At 41.0% G+C, this 27,607-nt stretch overlaps 2 protein-coding genes across 17 annotated transcripts in view; both read left to right on the forward strand.

Moving 5' to 3' along the window:
• Window positions 1-770: 770 nt before the first annotated feature.
• HNRNPM (heterogeneous nuclear ribonucleoprotein M) lies at window positions 771-27,144 on the forward strand. 16 transcript variants are annotated; one of them, XM_075175182.1, is made up of 15 exons: window positions 771-963; window positions 5,377-5,546; window positions 12,285-12,341; window positions 13,276-13,369; window positions 15,835-16,032; window positions 16,427-16,580; window positions 17,667-17,716; window positions 18,028-18,088; window positions 20,093-20,194; window positions 20,780-20,824; window positions 21,252-21,326; window positions 21,805-21,903; window positions 24,691-25,472; window positions 25,772-25,823; window positions 26,711-27,144. In XM_075175182.1, exons 4-15 carry the CDS (start codon window positions 13,292-13,294, stop codon window positions 26,872-26,874), a joined length of 1,860 nt encoding a protein of 619 aa, XP_075031283.1. In that variant the 5' UTR covers window positions 771-963; window positions 5,377-5,546; window positions 12,285-12,341; window positions 13,276-13,291; the 3' UTR covers window positions 26,875-27,144. The 16 variants fall into 16 exon arrangements, 8 of the variants coding, with proteins under 8 accessions (XP_075031283.1, XP_075031278.1, XP_075031279.1 ...); XM_075175181.1 differs by having other exon boundaries at window positions 810-963; window positions 13,276-13,393; XR_012677518.1 differs by lacking the exons at window positions 5,377-5,546; window positions 12,285-12,341 and adding an exon at window positions 26,332-26,618 and having other exon boundaries at window positions 784-971; window positions 13,276-13,393; window positions 26,711-26,797.
• Window positions 1,357-27,607, forward strand: part of TIMM44 (translocase of inner mitochondrial membrane 44) — a 57,124-nt gene continuing 30,873 nt past the window's right edge. The window contains exon 1 of the mRNA XM_075175187.1: window positions 1,357-1,418. The gene's annotated coding sequence lies outside the window, so the exon portion shown is untranslated. The remainder of the gene's footprint in view (window positions 1,419-27,607) is intronic.

The following is a 27,607-nucleotide window of genomic DNA, read 5'->3' on the forward strand; positions in this document are numbered from 1 at the left end:
CTCGTGCCCCTGCAGCATCCTTTCAGGCCCCTCACAACCTGCTCTGTGTGCCCTCTGCCTTGCCTGGCACCCCTGTTTTGGCCTTTCAGCCCCGCCAGGACCTCCGTGCTGCACACGCAGCAGATGTCTGGACGTGCAGGTTGAGTTTGGGAGCGTGGAACAGGAGAGTGCCAGGTTTGAAGACAGAAAAGGGCCCTCTGGGCACAACCCTCTGATCTCAGTGCAAGGTGACACTCAGCAAGAGTTGGAGATCGCTGCTGAAACTTAGAGGGGAAAAAACAGGGAATGGGTAAGGGCAATAGCTTGAGTGAAGGAGTGTGCGTGTGTGAAGTGAACCATAGGGTAAGAGCTCTAATCCTTCCAAAGGTCCATCAGCAGCAGCGCACTACGTAATCCTGATAACTGCTGTGTGTACTGGTAAGATCCCCTGAGTTAGCTGTGGGTCTTCCATGCTGGTGGGGCCCCACCGGAGTTGCAGCGTCCATATAAGCATCACCCTACGCTTAAGCCTCACTCCCCCCCAAACCCTGAGGTCGGCTGAACCCGACCGAGGACTGACAGGCCCTGAGGGAGCGGGGGCCGCCCTGCCTTCTCGGCGGGGCAGCCCGCGGGGACGGGGCAGACGCAGCTCCCTCAGCCCGGGAACGGCCCCGCCGCCCCCTCAGGCGCTCGGACGCCGCCTGCCCCGTGCGGGAAGCGGAACGCCGCAGTGCGCATGCGCATCGCCGCCAGTCGCCGTTGCCGCCCGCCCCCCCGTCCCGGCGTGCCTCGCGCGCAGCCAGCGGGGCGGGCTCTCCTCACACAAAGGCGCAGCGCTGGGAAAATGGCGGCGGCGGCGGCAGTAGCGGCGGCCGCGGAAAGCGCCGGCGGCAAAATGGAGGAACCGGTGGCAGCCGCGGCGACGGCGGCGGCTCCGCCACCACCGAACGGGGCAGGCAGTGCCGGGGATGCGCCCCCCAAGAGGTAAGGTGGTCGCTGATGGGGCCGCGCTACCGCCTGGGCCTGCCGCGCCGCATGCGGCCTCCCCGCGCCGCGGGCCTGGCCTGAGCCGGGCCGAGATGGGGGGCCGCCGCCGCCGCCGCGCAGGGGGGGCTTTCGGCGGGGCCGGGACTGAGGCCAGGGCCGCTACCGGGGCTAGGGCCGCTGTTCGCCTCCAGGCGCGTCCCGGGAACCCGGGCGGGGCCTACCCGCTGCGGCGCGGAGACTGGCGGGCGCGGAGCCGCCCTGGGAAGGCGCGTCCGGGCGCTCCCGCGGTCTGAGATCGGAGCAGGGAAGGAGCCGGTCCCTCGACCTGGCGCTTTGTGCACCGCGCAGGCCCCGGGGTACGGCGGCCAGGGAGAGCCTGGAGATCTTTGCCTGTCCCGCTTGGGAAATGTTTCTGCTGGGCCCTAGTGGATAACTTAAAGACTCCCTTGGAGGTATAGGTAGTGCCAGCGGGATGGGTTTTGATGTTCTAAGTTAATTACTTTTTGTTCTATCAATGGCAGGTTGTAATAGTTAAGCTCTTCTTGGGCGGTCATCTCTCATACCGCTGCAATATTTGGAGCAAAGTGTGCTCTGTTTGAGGTTGATGATTTGCCTGTGGAGTGGGTTAGGAACACGAGAGACAAATGCCCCGAGGGTAAGAGCTTGAAGGTGATGCCGGGCACTAAGTAAGGGTTGTGTGTCTGATGTCAATAGAATGTAACAGAAATTTAAAAAAAATCTGTAGGGGTTACAATTCTAGGTCTGTAAATGTGGGAATTGTAAGCAGAAAAAGCTTGAACTGCTTGGCACTTTCCTATGTAAATGCTAACCTCATTTTGGAAAATTTCATAGTTAGCAAAGCTTTTTTTAATAGCAAATCTGTGGAATAGAGAACACATTTCTTTCAGTTAACTTTTGGCCCCAGGCCTTAAATGCCGTGGAGATAAGAATCAGCATTTTGAACCTGATGTTCTGTGAGCAATGTTTCTGACTTGAGGTCAGATTTGTTTATCTGCTGTTCCTGAGGTGTGTTACATAGTTGTGTGTCAGTCAGGCTGCCGGTTGCTGCAGGCTGTTACGCCCAGGCATGTTGCATATCTGTAGCCTGACCCAGAGCTGATAGATCTGAATAACAGAGGCCAGCTCGATGGTCTGTAGTTAATTCATGATAATATGGGTATGGTGAGGAGATTGGCGGTGTGTCTCGATTTGAAAGACCACTCTCATCTGCCTCTGCTGCCTGAGTTTGTGGACTCTGTTCACATGACCAGGAAGGTAGTCAGCTTTCCAAGTGACATTTTTTGGGAAGAATGTCCATATCTACATTTTTTCCCAACACAAAATAGTTAAACTGTGCTTATGGCAACCGAAGAAACATTAACATACGCAACTGTTTCTGTCTTCTTCCTGCCAGGCAGAAACGGGCATGCCTGTTCAGGAGTGGAGGCAGTCCTGATCCCGGAGGGTGGGGATCCCAGTGCCACCACGGCACATGATATGGTGACACATAATACGTTAGCCAGGGCTAGGGAAGGATCTTCCCATCATCTTCTCTCCTTCTCATGTTGGGTGGTTGGTACGTGGAGGATGTTCATGTCTTAGATTCTGTTTACACCTCAAAGCTCGCTCTTGGCAACTGTAGCAGAGCCTGCAGCTCTAGGTAATACACAATCAGTAATTTGTCTTATATGAGGAGACGATTTATTCCTGGAAGTATAAGTAAAGATGTCTACTTTGTTCTGATTTTTTTTTTTCCCTGGCCCCCATTGTATTTGGAGTGTCTCCAGAGAGCTTATCTTTCTTCCTAGGTGCAATTCTATTTGTAATACCAAGCTCCATGTGGCAAAGCTAACACGTCTATAGTGATAATGCCAACGTTCATGTGAATGTATTTTCAGTATCCTTGGCGGGGGGGAAGAGGGATCTGCCTATATTGGATTTTGATTCTTAGTTTCTTGATTTCTGGTACACTTGTTGGGTCTAGATGGCGTGTTGAAGAAATCTTGCAGAGGAATGTGCATAATAGTTGGTTTCTTTGGAGGAAATAAGAGCTTCCTTTTCAGTTCCTCATTCTACACACATCACAGACAGGATAATTTTTCTTTAGTCTTTCTTTAGGTGAAGCATTTCAGTTCTGTAACCCAAGGGAAAAAATAAGAGTAGATGAAATCTCTTCTGAAAGTAACTACTTGAAGTGCATTATCTTCTGTAGATCTAGGGTTAGCCTTGGTGTAAATGGATCACAGTTACTCAGAGTGGTTCCTTATTGGGATGGGCAAAGCTGCTGTGGGAATTTTATCTTGCCTGCCCTTCCAGCTTAGAGATGCTCACAGGCAGGTGTGAGGTGATGTGGGGCTCATTCCTTCCTGCTGTCTAGAACTCCCTTAAAAGAAGTCCTAAACGCTCAGTTGTTTTCATACTGGTAACCGCACCTTTTAAGCGATCTCTGTGGACCTGTGCCTACCTGTTCTTGTCCTTTCGGTGTGTGAAACCTACGGAGGTGGTGTCTGAAATCCTGCAAAAGAAAAAAAAAAACCAAAAAACAAAACTTACAAAACTTTGCAGCTGAAGTAGTTTCCTTGACACTTCTTTTGACCTGGCTGGATTTTGTTACGCTGAATATGATAAGAAATATGTTCTAGGGTAATGCTTGTCTTTAATGGCAGGTACTGTGGCTTGTCTGAATTCTTTACAGGTATATCAAAGCTGGAGGTGTTTTTAAGCTGACTCGGGAGCCTTAAATGCAGGATTGCAAAAAATGTCTGCATCATACCGCATTACTTCGAAGCATGTTATACAGCAGTTCAACCCAGGGGGAGTGTAAATAATTCCAGTTTGAGGAATAACCGTAAAAAACTGGGTGTAGCTTTTAACACAAGCACTACATTTTGTGTAATTTCTTCAGCCAAACAGAAGTTAAGGTGTTAGAAGGATTGTCCTATTTTGAATCTATTTTGGGGTTTTTAATTACTTCATGACTCAAGAAGCTTTAAAGAAGTTCCGTGAGGGAAAGTCTAAAAATTTCACTTTTTGATGAAATAAATATTGTATATAACTAAAGAACACTTTTTTTCAATAGACCTCTTTTCCAGCATATTACTTACGTGCAGAACCTATGTCTCTTTTGGCCTTAAGTGATACGTGATGGCCATTCTTAGAGCCAAATTCTGTTTGCGGTTATGGCTGTATCCATGAAGTACAATATTTTTGTGTGTTTGCTTGTAACATATTCTTGTGGCTGAAAAAGTGTAAGCTGCTATGTGGTAAAAACGGGGAACCCACTCAAATCTAAAACCTCATAGACGTCTGCATACTTGTCTCTTTTTTTCCCTGCAGGCTGTTGTATCTGTCCAGTGATTGAAATGGTTCTAAAGGGACGGACAGTGTTGATGCAGAAGTGTGTTCACATCAGAGCCAGAATTTCTGACGTGGCTTGGACTTTGCAGGGCTACTTAGGTCTTAAGTTGAGCAAAAGCTCAGTGTATGTACAGATGAGTTTTAGAAACTTTACCAGTTTTCTTTACCAGAACTAATGTGTTCTCATTAATTCTTTCTAAAGATGTATTTCTGCATCTTCTCAACCAGCACAAAGTGAACAAGGAGGTTAATTGGATTAGTTAAGGAAATCATGTCAGGCTGGGGCTGAAGTATTTCATTATCCTGTTTTTTTTAAATACTGTTATTCAGCAGCATTTGTGTCCTGTTAAGACCTGGTGGTCATCTAGGGTAGTTGAGAAATAGTCTTAATTTCTAATTTTACATTTTTGACCTGTTAGAGCTGATATTCTGAAATAGATAAAAGAACTAATTCAGTACATTTGTTGGAATGCACAGAGGCTTTGAATTTGTGTTGTCCAAAAACTGTATTTATTGAAGGAGAAAAAAAAGGGTTGTTAGGTAAGAGTCATTGACCTGAGTGTTTAGTTAGATACAGGATTATTTTGTTAAAATTCTTCTAGTGTAAGACTACAAATATGGTGGGTCAATGTATTATTTGACTTAAAGGTGTTTAAGTAGTATAGTGTGCTAAGCAGAAAATAAATAGGGTGGACGTCTGGTCTGGAGCATTATGAGGAGACGGAGTGAGGCTTGGTCGGCTTTAAAGAGATTCAGCTTATGAAATCGAAAACTTTGGTTACATTGGATAAAGGTGGGAGAAAATAGTGGGTCTTTGTGACATAATTTGTCTGCTGTTAGAAAATCTTTGTTACAGTACACTATGTAGCACTGGTACCGTGTGTACCAGCTTTGGTTGAAAGGTGTACAGTTTTGCAAATAATGTGAATGGATGAAACTTTGCAAGTTCTGATTTAGTTTTAAGAATGTAACAAGTTATGTTCCAAGAGGTGGTATGACATTGATCAAATGCCAGAGTAGTTAATGTGTGTGATTATCTTTCTTTGCTTGCAGTGAAGGTGAACGACCAAGCCAAAATGAAAAAAGAAAAGAGAAAAGTGTCAAAAGAGGAGGAAATCGCTTTGAGCCATATGCTAATCCTGCTAAAAGATACCGAGCTTTTATTACAAATATTCCATTTGATGTGAAGTGGCAGTCTCTGAAAGACCTGGTCAAAGAGAAAGGTAATGTACAACTCAGGTGGCCAAGTGATGTCTGTCATCTTACTTGTGGCTGACTTTGTTTGTAAACTTAAGAGTTGAAGTTCTGGGTGGACTTAGTGACACGAGTTTTGTAAAAGGTCGTCTTGAAGCCTTTTTGGATGTTGCACAACATCTGCTCCCTGGCAGCCTTCCAGATGGATAGTTCCTTTATAGGCATGTTGGCATATAGCTAATAGTGCTTCATCGGAGATCTAAAAGAGTATTCTTCTTAGGGGGGAAAAATGAGGCTTTTATCAGATTTTAGCCTTGACAGGCAACAAAACGTTCTGAAGCATTTTAATGTCTTTTGGGTAATAAAGGTAGTTATTTACTGCTGATCTGGTGTGTGTATATATAGCTGTGTCCCCAAACTTGGTAGTGATTTGTGCTTAGATAAAGATCCATACTGCCATTTGATAGCAGTAAAATGTATTTAAGGGTGACCTGCAAAAAAGGAAAATCAGGTTTGTGCTTTGGCATGTGCTGCAACACAGTTAGGGCTTTGGAAGTCATGTTCATGGTGTTTCCCCCTTCCCCACATCTATTTAAATGTCCCATGTGAATGGGAGCCGCCTTTGTTTGTTGACCTTAGCATCTTCATCTCTTGAAGAAGATGAAGAAATTGAGCTGACTACTCTCAGGTGGTGACAAGTCTAAATGTAGTGTTTTTTCTTAAGCTGATGCCCAACTTACTAGTTTTCAAGTCACCTTGGAAATGCAGCGGAGTGGCAAGAAAATGCTTGACTTCTCCCATCATTAAAATGTCTCAAAACAAGTTAAGAGTAACTAATACAACGATTCCTCTTGTGGGTCACTTCTAAAATACATAGCATCAGTCATAAATGTCTCGCAAAATAGTGATCAGTGTTCACTTGTGTTTGAACTAGGTAAGGAATGATAGTTAATGTGTTCACAAGGTGTGGCCTAATGAATGGGAAAACTAATTTCCAAAGGGTTTTAAAATGTTTGTCTTTGGAGGCAAAATGGAACTGAGTCTGCGTAACGAACTTCAGGACTATAAGCCCTGGGAAACTTCCATAATTAGCGACTGTGAAATGTTGATGCTTGAGATTCAGCAATGGTTTTCTGTAATATGAAGAATTACAGTCTTAAAGACTGCTGTAACAGGCCCTAATTATGAATGGTCCCTTGCCTTAAACTATGCTTTCACTTTGCTACACAAGATACATTGGTTAATAGGAGTATCTGTATGTGTAGATGTCTAATTTTAAGTACTATGTTGAATTCCGTTCCAAGTGTCTTGTGGTTTCTCTCCAGTTCACGTGGATGGAAAAGTCCGGTGTGAGATTGTTTCCTGCCTTGCTGTTCAGCTACTCAATTCCAGCAGATACTCCTAGGGGAACATTGAAACCTCTTCATTCTGTCTGCAGGGCTTGTTATGCTAAACATGGAGAAGCATTGTTCTTGGTTTTTGGGACTGCTTGTTAAAATAAAACAGTTTAGATTTGCTGTGTAGTTGCGATTCATTCTAATTAGTCACTGATTTCTACCAAATTGGTGCTCTTGTGCTGTGCTTGAACTTGCTCAATCGGTACTTCTTGATACAAGGCATAGTAGTTCCAAGAACCAGGAATGTGACCGTGGAAAAATCTGAACGTTAGAATTCTTGGTTTGTAAGTGTAAGAATTACAGGCCAAACGTTCAAGGTTTTGGGAGCATGTGAAACGGATCTGTACACAAAGGGTAAACATAGGCGTTTCATGACTGCTCCATCGCTTGGCAGTCGTGAAGACTTAAGCTGTTAGCAGCAATGGCATAGCAGGTTGCTGAACGTAGGAGGAGTTCACCTCAATCGGCTGTTTTGCGTCAGTAAGTATGGTTTAGGAGTCATGAGCTTTGAGGTCTGCTCATATTTCTGCAACCTGGTTTTTTCAGATGCGTACATCTGAAGTCTTCTAAAGGTGACATGTCTCTCAAGAGTAATGCCTTGGTTCAGTCATTTCAGTGTATTTGTTGGTGAAACTCAATTACAGGTATGCAGTATGACATAGTTATTAATGAAATAAAAAAATGTTCTTGTTTGAAACTCCCTTGTATTGGCTGACAAACACAAGGTTCTACTAAACTGACGTAATCAGCATTGATAACTGGCAATTGGTTAATGGCTTCAGGAAAAGAATGAGGCAGCAGTTCTTCAGCATGTAAGTGGAGTCTAAATGTAAACATGATTGAATGCTAAATAGCTGTCTTAATCTGTCCCCCAACGAATGGCACTGTTTTAGGGAGAAAAATAGTAATGCTTCATGGCAGCTGGCATAAGTGAGGTGATACCATATGATAAAAAAGAACTTGTATTTGAATTTCAGATATTTATCGGTTCCTTTAGGAAATACAGAATTTTGTATTTTAAACCTTTTTCCTGACCAGAGTAGCAAGATGGCATACAATACAAGGAGAAAGATTAGCTGTAAAATGAGGCAATAATTATTTCTGCTCTGTTGCAAAGCTGGGAGCAATTGCAGTCAAGGCCAGGCTCATGTCACATTCAAAGATTCCAGGACACCCAAGGGACTCTTTGTATTAGCGTGGTTGTACCCACGTTTACGTAAGGCAGAGCTGTAGTATGGAGCAGGCATGCTTTCCTCTTCATGTCAAAACCTGGATGTGTGAACAGATGTGAGGAAAAGAAGCAACAAAGCTTTCCCAGCTTAAACTTTCTGTGAAGAAGAGAAGCTGCTAAAGTTCATGTGCTGCCTTCTTTCTTGCTCCATCTCCAGAAATCTCTGAAACCTTTGTGGCCTCCTAAAGATGTAACTCATGCTCTCTTGCTATTGTACTCAATCCCAAATGTTAGTTGAGCACTTTTGTTACTTTGGTACTAACAGCTGTTACTCCAGTACTTGAAGACAGTTGTTACTGCAGAGTCCCCTGGATTTCAGTGCCCAAGATTCTGTCGCAGTGTGCCTGCAGACTGAAGTTTTAGGTGGGCAAAGAGAAAAGGATGAATAAGCAGTGTGGAAGTGCTGTTCCGCATCTGACTTGTTCCACCTTACTTTCAGTAGATGTGCTAATGAGTCCGTCTTTTCAAGGAGGCACTGTCCTTCATCAGTAGCTGCAACCAGCTTTTTTACTCCCTCTTTCCTGCCTGGGCTCTTAAAGAGCCAAAATTACCCATGTTTTTTCCCGGGTTCTCTCATACAAAAGTGAGATTTCCCTTCCCCTACTGTAAAAGAATAGCTTGCGAACTCTTCTCTGTCTCTACTTTGGGAAGAATGTTTTTTTTCTCTCCTTTTAACTAAAGCTTTGTACATGAATAAAGTTTGTTTCTCTTCTCTCCCCCCAGCTCAAGCCCCCCATGTAACTTTTTAGAGGTTGCCTGTCATGAGCTTTAAACACTGTAACTGAAGGAGAAGCTGTGACCAATTCTGAATTGCCTCAGGTTGAAAGTATTAGACTTTTGATGGCAGGGTCCTCTTGAATCAGTCACATTGCTTGTAGTTCTTTACTTCTGAAGATGATGGGACATCCATATAGTTTTGGTGATGTCTTGAGAGGCTTCCTTCTGTGTTTAGTATTTACTTTCGACCATGTAGGCCAAAGAAATTATCATGACATAAAGCATTTACCCCTTTTTCAGTTTCTGTGCTTCTCCTCTTGCTGAGACTTGCCTCTCTGCACCTTTCATGCCTTTCAGAGCTTCTTGGTTTGTCACTAACTATTAAAATCATATTGCCCAACTTTAGAATCTTCAAAGTTGACATCTACGTCTGAGCTTGTTATCCTAGTTACGTTCCCATGTATGTCTTTAGGGCCATGCCTCGAGTCACCATATGGACGTTCCTATCTGAGCTTCCTGAACAGTCATTGGAGAATATCTGAATGCTGGCAGTCCAACCTGGCTTGAATATCTTAATTTTCTGTGTAGATGAACTTTGGGAAGTGGATATAAAGTTTGAGGGGGGGGAAGAAAAATGACTGTAATGATAAGTAACACTGGAGATTCTGTTGGTTTGTTTTTCTAGTTGTTGCAATGATTTCTGTTTTAATCTCTTGTTTTAAGAAACATCGAGTTTCTGAACTTTCTCAAGCTTTAAGCCGTGAGGCTTAAAATACCAAATAAATCAGCCTGCTCTAAGCTAAGTCTTAAAGACACCACGGGGAACATGTTCCTTAATTATACTTGCATTGACTTAGAGCTAGTATTTTCTGCAAGTTTTATCTCCCTTTGGAGGCTGGTCCGCTAATAAACTTAAGTTCCTTAAGTAACAGTCTCTTGTGCTTGAATGAAATTTCTTCACTTGTGGATATAGGATATGTTTTCTGATATAAGCCAAGTGTTCTCTAGCAGAAAGAAAATCTGCCTGGATCACTGTGCTTTTCTTTTGCCCTCTGAAGCAGGTTTGGTGCATGGATATCCACTGTTGGTACTTTTCCATGGCTTAATTGCCTATGCACTATCGTAGGCTACCCTTGTCTGCTATTCTGCTTTATCCCCAGTGCCTGATGTAATGATATACTGTGGTTTCGGATCTAGAAAAAAAAAAACAAATAAAATGTGATCCAGCGTAGGTTGTTTTAAAAAAAAAAAAAATTTCCTTTGCCAGCCTCAAACAATAGTCTCCTGGAAGAAGTGTCATGTTGAATCGTTTTACATATTTTTCAAGTGAAAAAATGCATTTTTATTGCAGTTGTTCTGTACTCTGGACTTGGTGTCTTGGATACTGAGCTTTACACTATTTGTGTTGTTCCCTTCCCCCTTGCCTTTTTTTAATTTGGCTATTCAGGAAGTTCAGATGTCCTTTGAAGGAAAGCAGCTGCTTCAAGACGTATATTTAGTTTTTAATATAGGTGTCTATAAGGCTTGAATGTGAAGCACTGAGCAAAATTGGCACATGCTAGATTTTCCAAGTGACAAACAATTGCTGCTGTGATAGACTCCTGGAAATCTTGTGGTTCAGAGATTTGTTAAGAGTAAATGTTAAATCGTATTTAATATGTTATGTTCAAGCTTGGCAACCTTCTTTGGAAGTGTTTGTGTGGATCTGAAGTAAGAATTGTAGCTGAATTTGATTAGTGGTTGGGAGAGGAGAGTCCTTAATCCAGGGGCTCAGTAGTGTTATTAGGAGAAAAGTCATAGGCTTCTAACCTGTGACTTCTGGCCTCTGTGAAATGGAGTGGTTGTGTATTGTAGGTAATCTGGGAATTTGTTGTCTTACTACCTAAATTGTTGAATCACATTTGCATTCTTGATCAAAGTTTGGTTGGACTCTGGCTGCTGCTGTTGAGATGGATGGCTTCAGAATGTCTTGGTAATGCTGAATATTTGGACTCGGTGCACGGCCGCCATGTACCACCAAGGACTAGTCCGGAAGGGCTGTTTACAGTGCAGTCCCTTTCACTATGCAGAATGTGGAAACAATTCCATGTATACTACACGATCTCATACTGTTCAGATTATAGGATGGAATTAATTTTGTTAGGCTTTATTTCAAGAAGTATTGTTTAGATAGTGAAGCTATGGATAGTAATTGAATGCTCCGATCTGCTCTGTCCCTTTCAAAGGGACTTGCTTGTTAGCCTCTACCAGTCTCAAACACTATAAAAACATGAATGGATCAGAGTTTGTTTATTCTGTCTAGCTAACTGTTCTTTGCTGGAATGCTGATATTGCTAAATTATTTTTTTAAATAAGAAATGGAGATTAAAAAAAAGTAGTGATTTCATTAAGCATTCCTTTTCTTCCAGCTTCGAGAAGGACCTTTCAGGATGTTCGTTTTGCATAATGACACTAGGTGTCCTACAAATGACTGGTCCTGTGGGAGGTCAGGCTGAACACTGTCCCTTGCTAAGAGGTAGACTCTTGAGTGTGAGACTCCAGTTGCTCAAAGTATGCTATCAATATTTAGACTGGGATATGGTTTCCCGTGAAGGTTGCTTTCCACCTTTCAGATAATGCAACTTGGAGTCCTCCTGTCTTAAATTTAGGACTTCTAAAACCAGAAAGTAAAAGTAAAAAAATGTTTTCTTCGATGATTCTTCTGTATGCCAGTCACTTCAAAGGCAGCAGCCATTTTGGTAGTTGTATTCTGGAGGTACATGATATGGTTACGTGGTCGTAAAAAGGCAATCCTAATCTTGTGAGGAAGGGTGCAGGTGTAGTTTTCCAGTGCGTTTTGCCTGTTGCTGTAGGTGGTTTTGTCTTGAGAGCAACTACGGCAGACTGTTTAATACCACTTATTGAAGCTAAAAAATTAACTTTATTTTATTGTGGCTTAACAAAAGACTAAAAAACTGCTGAAATAAATAGTAGGCAGTCAGTGATCTCTTGGTCTCTTGGTTCAGTTTGACTCCCTTTTTGGAAGTTTGTCTTCAAATCCAGAGAAGAGCAAATAACTGTTCAAGTTCTGCACTATGGAGACAAGATTGCATACTATGTACAGTGAAGGAAACTTGTTCTTGCAGACTTTCCCATGGATTTGGATTGCCTCAAGTAATGAGTGGGTACTAAAGATCAAGGAAACTGATATTGTGGAAATAGCTGGCTTTTGAAGTGGAGGAAAATCAAGAACATGTTTAACTGTTTTAAGACGTTACTGCATACCTGTAATTGTCCAGTTTTGTGGTTTAGAGAACATGGAGTGTTTCTGGGCTTTCTTATAAGGCAGAGGCTCCATACACGGTTGTTGATTGTTCTAAATTCCCATTGTTTTCTTGGCTTTTCTCCCTTGGTATATGTGTCGTCTGGAATCTGATTTGTAGTTGGTGAGGTAACATACGTGGAGCTCTTAATGGACGCTGAAGGAAAGTCAAGGGTAAGTGTTTGAGAGATTTCTTCTGTGGATTTTCTACATGACAAATGTAACTGTATGGTGGCGTGGAACGAAACGAAGTCAGGAAGGTAGAGAGTGTGTATACTTAGTGGCTATAACATAGGATTGCTTAAAGCTTCTTTTGGGGTGGGGAGGAGGTGGGATGGGGCCTTGTAAACAGTGTTAGGGTGGTCTTCCACTGTGTTCAGTTGGCGTTGGCTGTTTGAATGACCCATGGACCCTAGCAGTATGTATAGTGGTACGGAATATTAAAGTAATACTTGCGTTTTGGAAAACGTCACTGTAGTGGTTTGCTGAATTTGTAAGGCCAGTGTGCAAAAGCAGGTTCTGTAAACTACACTTCCTGTGCCAGTAAACAGAATTCAATTCCTAAATGTAAATGTATATTGCCTTCATAGGGATTTAAGTCCTTTAGTCCAGCAACAGTATTTTACAAGGAAAGAATAGTAGGAGCACACTTAACTGTACTGAAGGATATGGATTTAGGGTGAGAGAATATGGCAAGGGTTTCGCTGTATGACAGAGAAGAACAGGTCACATGAAGCGTGTGGTATTTTTCTTGGAGAATCGGGACTTAGTTCTGTTTGTTACAACTTCAGAAACTACAGTTTAATCCTGTTAACGCATAAGAAATTATATCTTATGGAATTCAAGTATTGAAGGCTTTATTGGGTAAGATTACATTTATTTTTGCTATTAGGGCTAACTAATGTGTTTTGACTTAAAAAAAAAAAAGTGGTTTGTGTGTTTTGTGCTTTTACTTACTTTATTTCTTCTTTCTTCCCTCCTCTCCTCCCTGTTACTCGCCTGTGAAATCATCTCATCAGGGATGCGCGTAAGTTCACTTATGAATTTATAGCAAGAAATGAGGAAACTCTTAAAAAATAAGCAATGTTCTTAGATGTCTTGTATCCCCACAGTGTTGTTGAATTCAAGATGGAAGAAAGCATGAAAAAGGCTGCAGAGGTTTTGAACAAGCATAGTCTTGGTGGAAGACCATTGAAAGTGAAAGAAGTAAGACGTGCATCTGTTCTTTCAGTATGTTGAATTTGAAGGTGAAGGGGTAGTTCTTAGTCAAGATTTATGGCTGACTCATTTGCAGATAAGAATAACTGACAAAAGGCAGGACTCATCAAATAGGATTTAAAAAAAAAAAGTCAACCTTTTTTTACCATCAGCATGTACTGCTGAACTTGAGTTTGAATGTGATTATCAAGACTAAACTTGATTTAAAGAATAGGTGCTGATGGTAGCAGTGCAGAACTTGGACAAAGCAAGAGTTTGGCTTTAACTGCAGGTGTACTTTCTTGCTTAGTGATTTGAAGAAGGAACCTGCATAAGTATTGTTTGTTCTTGACTGCTTCCCCTTTTAATTCTGCATCATAATGAATGTATTCTACAAACAATTCTGTAGAATAAGCTGGTTTCTGAAATACTTCAAAGATTTATTTCCATTTTAATGGCTTTGCTATTGTCAACCAGTATGACATGCTCAACTGTACCATGAGTTAATTCTTAACCATTGACAAGTTTAAAGTTTTATTCCAGCAGTTTGGAACCTGTAGCTGCATTGAAGGTTCAATTAAACAAAAATAAAAAGGGACTTACCTTAAGGCCAAGAGTTAATGCTAACACTGAAGTAAGTGAGCTACGTTCTTGGCTAAGCAGGCTTCATGCCCTGCCCACTTAATGGTGGGGGGTGAAAGACATCTGCATGAGTTTAAGATAGAGCGTGTGTGCAGAAGGTCTGCCCTTAGCAACCGGTTTCTTGCTGTAGTCTGAGGAGCACTTGGGAAGAAGGATGGGGACAGCAAGTGGCAGCACTTCTCAGTTCTGGCAGATTTTGAAAGTAGAGTAATGAATTCTGGGGGCAGCAGCCTGCTTCTGGGCATAAGCCATCTTCTGGCACTATTGACCTCTTGCTACCCTTTAAAAGAAGGAAGAGGTGAAATGGAAGGTTAGAAAAAGTTGCACCTGGAAGTCATCAGGCACTGACTTCTCTAAGGGGACCTTGGAAGAAAAAACTGTTGAGAGCGGGCCATTTTTCTGGGTCAGTTTTCCTGTTAATGATACACCGTTAGTACTGGAAGTCAGGTTGCCCTTTGGTATCAGTCCTTGAGAAGAGGTGGTTGTAATTTGCCCAACTCTTCATGAAACTGTTGTCATACTTGAATATTTCTGTCTGTGTCATACAGACAGAAATACAGAAATGATACCTGAAATTGATGAAGAAGCATTTTACCAGTATCAGGGACTTTAGCAACACTTACCCCAGCCAAGTGCCCCAGTCTGAATTAAGTTATTGTGGATGCCCGTTAGCATCAGTTTTGCCGAGTGTCTGGTACATACCTCTCCTTGTTGGCTGTCTCATTGCTGAGGAGCATGAAGGCCTTCAAGTGACATAATAAAAATTTATGGCAGAATAGATAAAGCCCTTTGCTTGATCAGAAGACTGTAGTTTGTATGACAACCACTCTTGGCTTTCTATTGGAGCAATACCTTATTTTAACAGTGAAATAGGAAATTTAAATTGAGAAGTGACTTGTATTCACTTTAATGTGTTCTCCACCTCAGACTGCTATGATTTTCTGTAGCTGAAATAATCATATGAAAGCTATCCTTTCTTCTGTTTCCAAAAATGTGCTATTGTTTAGTCTTAAAATTCAGATCAAGATTCAAATTAAGTCTAATAGCTTTTATTTTTAAAGCATCTGTATTTCTGACTAATTAATTCCATTTGACATTTTACTTTCTTCAGCAGTCTTGCAGTGCTGGTGCATTTTGCTCACTGAATACAGTGTGATGTTTCCAACCTAAGTGACATAAGTTCACCTTGTATTGTGAAGGTGCTTACGTTCACTTTCAGAATAAAGTGAACTGACAATAATTAATCTTATTTCCTTCCTTGAATTCTTCATCCTATACTTCATGTTCTCTAGCATGTCCTAAAATCGTAAGATTATGTAGTAATAGGGGGATACATCAAAAGGTTTTTTTGGGTTAGAAAGCCAGCGTGGGGGAAAAAAAAAGCTTGCCCAAACCAATCTTATTGAAATTTTACAAACTGTATCTTGTCTTGTGCAAGTCCAAGTGCAAGGTAGATGAATTGTTGCCTTGTTTTGAAGATGCCAAGAGTTAGTTGGCATTTGTTTTCCAAAACTGTCCCAATGCCATTCTGGGTTTATCAGTCTTTGGAACAGATGTAACTGTGAGGTTTATCATTGGTATTGAATAATAGATAAACACTTTCAGAATCAGGGGAAGTGCATGAGTAGGGGTAGCTTGCTAACTTGAAGGGTGCTGGCGTATTGGTTAAAAGAAAATAAACTAGTGGATGGCAATGATATGTGAAGTAGTTGGCTGGAGATCTATAGGGAGCAGATAGCCCTGTATAAGGGGAAACCCCTTCTTTTGACTGTTTTAGCCATGCATTTAGTGGAGTACAGAGGGAACCGGGTATGTTGTTTCTGTTTTTGCAGGATCCTGACGGTGAGCATGCCAGGAGAGCAATGCAGAAGGTCATGGCAGCAGCTGGTGGAATGGGTATTGGTCCAGGCCCGGGCGGCCCCGGCATGATCAATATCCCGCCTAGTATACTCAACAATCCCAACATACCCAACGAGATCATTCATGCTTTACAGGCAGGGAGACTTGGAAGCACTGTCTTTGTTGCAAATGTAAGTGCTGTGTAATCTGTGAACAGAATATCTGGGTCTTAACTGAGTTAAATCTAACGAATTAGAAGAAAAGCCTTAGACTTTCAGCTCTATTTCAGTAAAACTGAGTAGTAACTTATTCTGTGGCTAGTCTTGTTGATTCTCTGTGCTAGTGAAGGTGTAAATTAAGATGTATCGTATACATTATGGTGTCTGTTAATTTGTATTTTTGAACAAAGCCAAGAACGTTGCATTGAGCTCTGTAGCATTCTTTATGCTATTTAAATTTTATCCTGTCTCTTTGAAGACTCTTTGTTTCTTAAGATCGCTGATATTGGGAAAGGAAATGTAAGAATACTAAAGCTGTTTTTTGATGGAAATCTTTCTCATAGTTGCAATATCACTTATCTTCCAGTTGGATTACAAGGTTGGCTGGAAGAAACTGAAAGAAGTATTCAGCATGGCCGGTGTTGTGGTTCGGGCAGACATACTAGAAGATAAAGATGGCAAAAGTCGTGGGATCGGCACTGTCACTTTTGAGCAAGCTATAGAGGCTGTTCAGGCTATATGTATCCTTGAAGAGTAATGATGGTAAATAGTAGGCAAATAACTTGGTAAACAAAGCAGAATGAAAATATAAATTGTAGTATTACAAGTGAGGATATTGCCGTGTCACAGAAAGTCAAGCCATTGCAGTGCATGGAAGACGTAAGGAAAACTGAAAAAGAGAAAAACTTCCATCTTGAAAGAATTGTTGCTGTTTGCTCAGAACCATTAACAAAGTGGATTCTCCTTCTCGTGTGGATATATGTATTTCCAGCCCAAATACTAAATTTCTGTCTCTAGGTAGTAGCTAGTATTAAAATGCAATTTCTGAGGAAAAGATTTGTCTTAAATTCCTGTAATGGAGGTAAAGGAGGAATGCAACAAATCCATTTGCGATGTAAGATGGCTTGACATAGCGTGTTCCTCTGTTCCCTCTATCCTTACACTATGCAAGTGATGGTTAGCTAATAGCAGTCTACAAAAAACAAACCAAACAACAACAAAGTATAGATACTACTGTGTGCATGGTCTCTCAACTTGTGACTATGGTACGGAAAGGAGGAAAATATTTCCCTCGTTCCCCTCCCAAAGTTTCTCTTTCTATTTGAATGTTAATTCCATTCTGCATGTGCACCTAATAAGTTAAGCCTTGTGGGAGCAAGACTTACACAAATCTCATGATTCACTGGTGTGGCATACTGCAAAGTTTGGCTACTTGTTGATTTGGAATTGTTGAGAACTTTTGCATGTTTTCTCCTGTTTTGAATGGCTAAAGTTACTGATGAAACATTTAAACACCTAGGCTGGTTTGGAGACACGTTTTGAGCGATCTCTTAATGACCTTAATCTTAAGCAGAAGAGTATTTTTAACTCATGTTTTAATTTTAAAAAGCCATTCTTTGAATATTCAGTTAACTTGGATTTCAAAGCTTTTTAGTTTTGGAGAAGGCAGAACGATTTTTGATAATCTGAGAATGATAGCTTAAGAAGCAACTTGGAGAGGTGTGGTTTTCTGACTGGGTTTTTGTACTCTGCATCAGATAGCACTTAGAGCTTTAAGACTTTGTGTGGTTCTAGCGCTTGAACAATGATCCTTAATGAAACAATAGCAATGTTTAATGGGCAGCTGCTGTTTGACAGACCAATGCATGTAAAAATGGTAAGTATGTTCAAACTCTTACTGCTTTTTGAACTGGTAATTGTGCTCCTGATTTTGGATGATGTGTGGTTTCAAGGTTGGGTTGAAATATGGGGGGGGAGATGTGTGACTTGCCTAACTCCTAGTGATGTCAACTCACGCCATGGGGGAAGGTTAATTCTGATTATTTTGCTAAAAGACAATCATAAATACAGTGAAGATTGCTTGAGCTTTAAGTTTCTGTATTTTAATTTATTTAAAAAAAGAAAAAAAGGGGCAAGAAATAATGTCTTTCTTTTCTCACAAACTTTAATGTATTGAATTGTGTTTAGGACGAACGAGCCTTTCCCAAAGGAGATTTCTTTCCTCCGGAGCGACCCCAACAACTTCCTCGTAAGTCTCTCCTGCATGATTGAACATGTTATGTTTTTTGTTTTGCTGTTCAGCAACTGGGGCCTGATCCCAGCCCCAGTAAGACTGGTTCAAACTTTGGAAAGCTGGGATCCAAATGGTCTGAATAATACCAAAGGGGGAAATAGTAAAGAAGAGCTGCTCAGTCTTGTCTCTTTTTTTTTTTTTGGATACTTCTTTCAGCTCATAGCTAGAAGCTTGTCTTAAAACAATATCCCATTCACGTTCTCAAGGCTTCCAGATCTCTCAGTTGCAATTCAAAGACCCTGATGCCTTGTAAAACTACTGTTAATAGTGGGATTTAATGGAAACATAATTAAATCAGTCAATAGGGAAAAGTGTGCCTCCTTTTACGTGATGATATTCTGGATATCTAATGTTCCTGCAGTTGAAACGGCTGAATTGAGGACCTGAGAATCTTCCAGGTCTTCAGGTTTCTAAAAGGGGATCCTATCAATGTATATAAATGTCTAAAGGGGGGGTATAGAGAAGAGGGAGCCAGGCTCTTTTCAGTGGTGCCCAGTGACAGGGCAAGAGGCAGTAAGCATAAACTGAAACACAGGAGACTCCATCTGAATATAAGGAAACGTTACTGTGAGGGTGACTGAGTACTGGAACAACAGGTTGCCCGGAGAGCCTGTGGAGTCTCCATCCTCAGAGATACTCAAAAGCTGTGTGGACATGGTCCTGGGTAACCAGCTCTAGGTGACCCTGCTTGAGCCAGAAGGGTTGGAGCAGATGACCTCCAGAGATCCCTTCCAACCTCAACCATGCTGTGATAAGATACTGAAAGTATTGCACAGGAAGGGTCTGGGTTGGAAGGGAAGAGCTAGAGGTGGGAGGACACAGGCTTGATTTGTTTAAATACAGCAAAAACGTAAAGTGTGGCTGTTAACGTAATCCTGTTAATTCAGCCAGTTGCTGTTTTCTTAGGCATGGGAACCAAACCTGTTGTGTGCTGCTAACTTGCACAATTTTAGCAATCATCAATCAATCCATCCTTTAATTAGCTCAGTTTTCTGTGTATCTGTCAAAGCTTTATTCAGCAGCAGTATCATTCAGGGGTTTTATTGCTGCCTTGACTTTCTATAATGGTATACCTCTTTTTCAAGAGAAAGTCATTAGGTTCCAACTTAATTATCTTTGTATAAAACTCAACAAATACCAATGGAAGCCTGTTTCTTGGCCTTTATTGGGGCAGGGAAGGGGTATCTTGTGTTGTTTTAAAACAAGATTCAATGCTTCCTGTGTTTATTATGCTGAGCTGTAAAGGAGGAAGTCCTCTTCTCATAGGCAGAGAATGCCATTAAGCTGTTGTTTGATGCAAGTGCAAGCAGAGAACTCTTTCTTCTTGATTAACTCTAAGGAAAATATGAGGGCTTTTTCTTCTTTCTTTGGACTGGGGAATCCTTAATTCATTTGGGTACAGGAAGATTCAAAATTGTGCGTGGGAATTATATACTTTGTTTGCTCAGAGAAGAGGCTGGCTGTGTGCTCTGAATTCTATAGGTGGCTATCATAACGACAGGTCGAACTTTGTGGTTAAATTCTTACCTACAAGGGAAGAACCTTGGCAAAGGTGGAAATAAGCCATTTGTCAATCAAGGGTAATATTGCGGAAAGGTTAGAAGATCTTTATACTAAATTGCCCACTCTATTCTCCTTAGATTGAGGAGTTGCACAAAATAAGCAGTGTTCTAGCCAGTTATTTTTCAGGAGTCAGCTTAAAACCAACCAAACAAGCAAGTTTTCTCAGCAGTAAGATGGAAAATGGATGATGAGAAAAAATACTTGAGATAGTTTTTAGTATATTTCAAGACACATCTACTCTGGATTTATATACACTTTCATGCTTTACGTACACACCCCAAAGTGGGAACACAGCAAGCTTTTTGGAGAATGGAAGTCAATTACTTAAGAATAAAACTTGCTGTTTTGTCAAACTATGGAAAGAAGGCTTTTTTGATATCTGAATATTTTCTTCAGATGGTCTTGGTGGTATTGGCATGGGATTAGGACCTGGAGGTCAACCTATTGATGCAAATCATTTAAACAAAGGCATGGGAATGGGCAACATGGGACCTGGAGGTAAGAAGATTACTCCTATGCTTTTGTTTCATGAGAGCTTTAAGCTATGTAGAAGGTAGATAGCTTTGTTTTGCCTACACAAAAAGTTGAAGTGTATTAGGAGTGTTAAAGCCAAATGAGTTTTTGTTGAGCTAAGTAATGAGCTTGATAATGGAAACTTGAATTTAACCAACTGCTCCATTTTTTTTTCACTGTGGTCAAGGCACAGCTCTCATTTTCTGACTCTTGAGCATGAGCAGCAGACACTGCAAATATACATTAAACTTTTAAAACCATCTGTCACTTTTAACACCTATTAGTGGGCTTGCAAATCTTTGTTTAGGATATGTTTAAATAGCACAAGTTTTAAAGAGCCACCTAAAAAGTAGCACACATTCAGCTTTCAATTTATAAACGCCTATGGGTTTTTCCCCTTTGCTGCTTTATTTTCTGAGAAGGAATGTTGCAATCTACTCAGTTATCACATGTAAGCTCTTCAGTCCAGAGAGTGGACATGTTGTATGGTCTCTACTTCTACAGCCAGTCTAATGGCTGAACTTTTGTAGAATTACGTCTGCTATATAAAGCTTTCTCTTTTATTTTGAGGAATGGGAATGGAAGGCATGGGCTTTGGAATGAATAAAATGGGAGGTAAGCTGTGTTTTTTAACATGTATATAGCTTGGGCTTTCTGAAAGTCATGTAAACTTAGCCATATATGTCTAGGAGGCATTTGTGTTCTTTGAACACAATTTAATACTTTGAACGCAATTAGTCACCAATTTAGTAATAACTTGTTCCTTTTTGAGTATTAATAAAGCTGCTGTAGGTGTATGGGGAAGGGTTAATACCTGAGATAAAACATGACCAATGTTTTTGTCATGTGCCTTGTTAAAACTGCCCTTGGCTTAGGAGATACGGTGTGATCAAATTCTGACCAAATTTTGTTTTGTGAATGTGTGATACAGAGTTGTCTTGGTGCCTGTGGAAATGTTCTGTGAAAGCAGCTTATGTGGGTAAAGTGCAGTGTTAAGTTGAAATGCATTGCTAAAGAATCCTTGAAAAATATTTTCTTTTAGGAATGGAAGGTCCTTTTGGTGGCATGGAAAACATTGGTCGCTTCCCAGCTGGAATGAACATGGGCAGAATGAGTGGTAGGCATTAGTTTTTTGTATATCCAACTCCTGACTTGTGTTCTCTGAGAGTGTAACACTGGAGCGACTCTCTAGACTGGTCATTTTCCTCTTCTCAGCTTTTATTGGAAAAACTTAAAGCTTACAGCTGACGTGGTGTCCACAAGTCACTCATGGCCTCTGAGCTGCAGAAAACAAGTGATTCGTTGAGGTTGTCTTGAAGGGCTAGTTTAGAAAGAGATAAACTGTGCTCTTTCTGTATTCACCAGAAGGACTTCTCCAGAGCAAAGCGGCTGCCTCAAATGTGTTTGTCCATATTGAGATGAGTCTTGCTTTTTGTTGGTTTTTTTGATCTCAAGAAGACGTGATAAAGTGGTCAGGAGAACATAATAAAAAAACTTGCCTTGCTGTTAATCTTTAAAAATGATGTTCGTATTAAAACATTCTCTCAGGAGTCATTTAAACACCTTGAAGAACATCTCAAACTTAATCTTTTCAGAAATGGATCGTGCCATGGGTGGAGGATTTGAAAGAGAATTTGGAAGAAATGAAATGGGAATGTCTCGTAGTTTTGGAGAGACCTTGGAGAGAGGAATAGGTAAGTACACTAAGCTAAGTACTTTTACTTCCTGCTTTTCATACCTGAACTGTACAGAAAAATCACACATGTTTTGTTATAACAAAACAGGCTATATTTTCTGTGTACTTGCTGTAATAGTTTGGTTTTGATCAAACTCCCAAGAGCTGTACAGAAGGCAGATGGATACGCTAGTAGTGATCTGTGAGGCTGTGTAATGGAATTTCAGATGTGACAGGAAACCTTCTGACAGTCTTAATACACTGCCTTGTGTCTTGAAACTTCATGCTAAACTTCCATATACGTGTGTGGCAAAGAGGAAGGTTCTGAATGATGCATGACCCAATCCTGTCACTAAAACGTAGTCTGCGGCCTAGACAGTAGGGAGGAAAAATAAGGTGAAACCTTAATTTCCTTCCCTTCCTCCCAGACATTTTAGGAATCTGGTATAGACTCACACATCAGATGACTGAAGAGAATGCCTTACTGTGCAACTCATGCAGCACTAAAATGAGTGCTCTTCTGTTGGTCTTCCCTTTTGAACCCCAGTGGGAAAAGGAAGATACCAATATAGCAAATAACTTGGTGTAAAATATTCCTTGAACTGAGCAAGGATAGTGCAGTGCTGTTCTGTCTGTAGCAGCTTTGAGATGGCAAAAGGTATTAATCATGTTTCGCGGAAAGGTTCAGAACTTAAACATTTTTAATGTCTTCTGTGAGCATCTGTTCTGTGTGTGTACAGCTTGATTTAGCCTGTTCCTGAGATTGCTCTGGTACTGCTGTTCTCTGTTAATTTAATATAACTTCATTTTTAAAGAAAGTGAAGAAAGTACACTCTTTCTGATACAACTCAGATGACTCTTTATAAAATTGGATCTTGTATGCAAGGAAAGGTGATCTTTTTTTATAAGTGATCAAAAAAAAGACAAAAATATCCTTACCTTAAAATTAAGGTTGCGAAGCAAATACAGCCTTCAAAAAACAAAAAGCACTTAAAGCAGCAGTTCAGTTATGCTAACTCACTGTGGTGTGGGGGGGGCTTTTTTTTAATAGCATAATACAATAAAAATAGTTTTGAGGGAGATAATCTTTAAATAGATAAGCAGTATTATGCATTAAAACACTTCTGAAAAAAGATTACTGGAAGAGTAGGAAAAATAGTATTTTTAGTGTCAGCTTCTCTGGCAGTTTCCATTTTTGAAATGCTACTGGTAAGATACTAAATTTTTTTTCAGTGAGAACAAAGTCCTGCTCCTTCCCGCTGCCTGTATAACGTTTAGCTTCCCAGCAAGTTGCCCAGTGACTCTCTGGAAATATGGACTATTTCAGTAATGACGTTCTCAAAACGGCAGAATTTCTGAAACAAAGCTAAACCCAAATATCTCAAAGTAGGCAGACCTCCCCCCTTTCCCAATTTACAGAATTAATTTTATTTGCTTAATGACTGAATCACAACATTTAATAACCAAGAGTTGGCTCTGCCTGCCTGCACAGGATTAGCCCTTTTCTGAGAGACTAAAACCAAACGCACAACGCTGCTGGCTTTCAGCTGAAGAAATACTAAATGTTTATTGCTGTTGTTTCTTCATTTTAAAAAAAAAAGAAGGAGCCAATTTGCTTGCACAGGTACAAATGTCACATAACCCAAAACCATTCTGTGTTATTTAAGGTACTACGGAAGCTCAAAATACTGAAGCAGGATGTGTGCTGTTCGTAAATGTGGTTGCTTCAGTTCTCTTGAGCATAGGCTCATCCTAGGGTTACACAACTTGTTTCTCTTCGTTAAACATATGTAGATAATTTAAGTACGCACTTTCTTCAAGGCTTTTTCCCCTCAAATAGGAATCAAACTCAACATGATTTTTTTTTTTTTACAGTGCTGCAGTGCTAAACTTGATTTGATAGATAAGCTAAGATCCTTCAAACAACAGCAAAATGGCCTAAACTATAGGGGAGTGATCCTCCTCCTGCAGGAACTCGAAGACTCTGTAGCAGAGTCAGGACAACTCAGTCAAGGGATTTTATGTGGCAGATATAGAAACCCTATTCTTGCTTGTGTTTTATGGCACAGGCAACCTTTTTATATTTCTTTCTACATTAAAAGGCCAAGCATGCTCTGTGACTTTGTAATGATCATTCTGCTTTGGTTTTTGTGTGGAATTTGCTTTTTTTCTCTTGGAGTTCTGGCGATAAGAGGGCTCTTAGGTTTGAGCAAGCTTTTGTTATAAAAGTCTCTCCCTGGCTTGGCAGAAGCAATCTTTGAGTTGCATGGCACAGATGATGTGGTTTCATTCCTCTTCCAAGCAATCTGTATTTGAACTGTAATTTCAGTTACTAAATCACTACTCTTGCTGTGTAATCCCCAGGGTACTGCACAGGACAGCTAGCAGCTAAGATTGTATTTAAAATACTACTTTTGCCACCTGATCTTCTTCTAGGTTTGCATATGCCTTCAAAATTTTCTGCTTTGTTTTTTCTGGAAGGCTTTCTTTGTGCGTACAGAAGTTAAGTTCCTTAGTGAAGGGGTAAACTTTTCTCCATCCCAGCTATAGCATGTGGCCTGATGAGATGACTGCTCCCCTAAATCATGTGTTGTAGTCATGATGGTCTGCGTAATCGACAACAGTATTCTTCTTGCAATCTGAAATAAAACTTTTGCTTCATATTCTGCAGCAACAGAGCACATAGTGTGCAGTCACTGTTCTGAATGATGGTAAAGCTTAAAGCATTTCAGCAGTGTAAGCATGCATTAGTTGCTTTTTTTTTTATCCCTGTATGATTACTGATAATCTGTGTGTTGTGTTCCAGGTGGTGGAAATGCCAGCATTCCTGGGATTGAGAGGATGGCACCTGGCATTGATCGTATGGGCTCGGGAATAGAAAGAATACCTTCCGGGATGGGGCATGGGATGGAGAGAGTAGGGTCAGAAATAGACAGGATGGGTCTTGTTTTGGATCGCATGAGCTCCAACGTGGAGCGAATGGGTTCAGGAATTGACCGAATGGCCCCTCTGGGCATAGATCACATCGCTCCTAACATTGAGAGGATGGGCCCAGCTATTGAGAGAATGGGTTCTGGCATAGAGAGAATGGGTTCTGGAATAGGCTTTGGTATTGAGAGAATGGGTGCTGCCATAGACCGCGTTGGCACCACTATGGACAGAATGGGATCAGGCGTAGAACGTATGGGTTCTGGCATGGATAGAATGGGTATAGGTATGGAGCGTATGGTCCCTGCTGGAATGGGAACTGGAATGGGTCAGGTCATAGAGAGAATGCCAGCTGGTTTGGATCGCATAGGTGCCACTCCTATGGAAAGAATAGGAATAGATCGTATGGGTGCTGCTAGCATGGAGAGAATGGGCTTGGAGCGCATTGGAGCCACTAATATGGAAAGAATGGGTCCTGCTATGGGACAGGGCATGGGAGCAGGCATAGATCGAATGGGACTTGCAATGGGAAGCAATTTTGAAAGAACAATGGACATGGAACGTGGAAACTTTGCAGGCAATTTTGCAGGCTCCCTTGGAGGAACTGGAGGACCTGCAGCTGGGGTGGCCAGAAAAGCCTGTCAGATATTTGTGAGAAATGTGAGTAGCCTTCTTCCTACCTCTCCTTCCTCCTGAAATGAATTGGTACTGACATGGTGATCTCATCTGTGCTCGGTTGACTTCAGTCAGGATATCTAACATTGGGTGCTGCCAAAGGCGGAGTTAGGTAGGGTTTTGTAAGTTGAAGCCATTTCCTTAACAGAAGAGCTCTCTGCATCTGTAAATGAAGATGCTGAACAATGGCTGTCCCCAGATGGAAGACGTGTTTTGAAGAGTTGGCAGTGCTTGCAAGTTGTTTAACAGATCCTCAGTAATGGTTTGTTCTTCTCTTTTCACAGCTGCCTTTTGATTTTACATGGAAAATGCTGAAAGATAAATTTAATGAATGTGGTAAGTTACTTTATCACTGGTAATTACTCTGAGAATTGAATATGAATTAAACAGTAACGCCTGGCTCTTTATGTCCCTGACACTAGTATCTTAACTAAAGTTTCACTCAGACTTACTGAAATACTATATCTTAACATTGACAAGTGTTGTGAAGATGTTTTACCATCTCTGCTATACCAGCAAGAGTTCTGCAGTGTTGAAAAGAAATAAATGCCTGGCCAGTTGATAACCCGGTTAACACATGCTTTTTCTAAGCATTTGTTCCCTTCTCCATCTCAGGGACTGGGTTTATCATGTGGATAGCCTCTTTCTAGTTGCAGAAAAAGATAGGAATAGAGCTATGGAAGTCCTGAGAACCGTTGAAAAGCACCTGCACAGATTCTTTCTATCTAAATTAACATAGTTGTCTGGGAAAACTATCCTTAAAAAAAAAACTGAAAAAATTCTGAATTCAGCTACTGGCTGTTGAGGTGTGCTGCTCAGCTTTGGGGATTTTTTTTCATGGCAGCGGTTGCTGTGCCCAGAACTTGCTCCCCAATATCGTGTGCAGCTTGTCTGATGGCAAAACAAAGTCCCAGCCTCATCAGTTATGACGTGAAGTGTGAGTTGACAAGTTGGACACGGCTTGTTAGCTTGTGCTTTGCTCCGTTCTCTACTTCTGATGCTGCTGCTTGAGTGAGAATTGAGAGAACCAGTCTGAATTAATTAATCTCAACCAAGAACACTTCTTTCAAACAATGACTTGGTAAAGTTGTCCCGCAGCTTTAAGTTTCAAAGTAATGTTAGCTTCTAAAGGTATACTTTCTGTGGCTTAAGGTAGAGAATTGTGATTTGATAGTTACGTGATACCTGCTAGGTTAAACAAGACCCTTTCTTTTCTTTTTAAGGTCATGTGCTGTATGCTGATATCAAGATGGAGAATGGGAAGTCTAAAGGATGTGGTGTGGTTAGATTTGAGTCCCCAGAAGTAGCTGAGCGAGCCTGCCGTATGATGAATGGGATACAGCTTCGTGGGAGGGAGATTGATGTGCGAATTGATAGAAATGCTTAAGTAGTTGCCTTTTTAACACTGATACCAGATTTTTGAATTTGTATTTTTTCTTGTTAACCATTTTAATTTGACTGGATGTAAAGGTGTTAAAACAATTCAGTTGCTTTCTGGAGTAATTTTAATTACTTTTTTAACAAATGGATTTCCATTTTACTGTTTTTTGCATTGAAACTGCAATGTGCACAATCTTTTTTTGTAGTTGTGGCATCTTGTTGACATTACAGATGTAAACAGTATGACTTTGATAATAAATGCAAGTTAAAGATTTCAGTCACAGCATCCGTTACTGGCAGCACATCCTATGCTTGCAAAAATATCTGTAAACTGAGCTCAGTAAACTAGAATTTGTATTCTCTTGTGAAGTGTCAGGAAAGAATGTTCCTCTTGGTTGCCAGTTTATGACGGTATGAATCGGTCTTTAAAATGATGCATTTGCGCATTTGCATTAGCATTGGAATGTCTTTGGGGTACAGGGGGACTTCCCTTTCCTGTATTCAGACCTAATCGATGACCACTCTTAGCAAAAGGCTGGTAGCTTAATTTTTCTCCAGTGGCAATGCTGATTTAAAGAAAAAATAATAAAATAAAATATCCTGTACCTTCAGTTGTGTCAGTGCCATTCTGAAGGCCTGAACTGAAAAGAGATTTAAAAACCTTGGGTTTTTTGTGTTTTTTTTTTTTTTCCCCCCCAAATATGAAGCCTTTCAGTGGGGGCCATGCACAGAGGTGTGTC

Source organism: Calonectris borealis, chromosome 28 (genome assembly GCF_964195595.1).
Source record: "Calonectris borealis chromosome 28, bCalBor7.hap1.2, whole genome shotgun sequence".
NCBI classification, from domain to species: domain Eukaryota; kingdom Metazoa; phylum Chordata; class Aves; order Procellariiformes; family Procellariidae; genus Calonectris; species Calonectris borealis.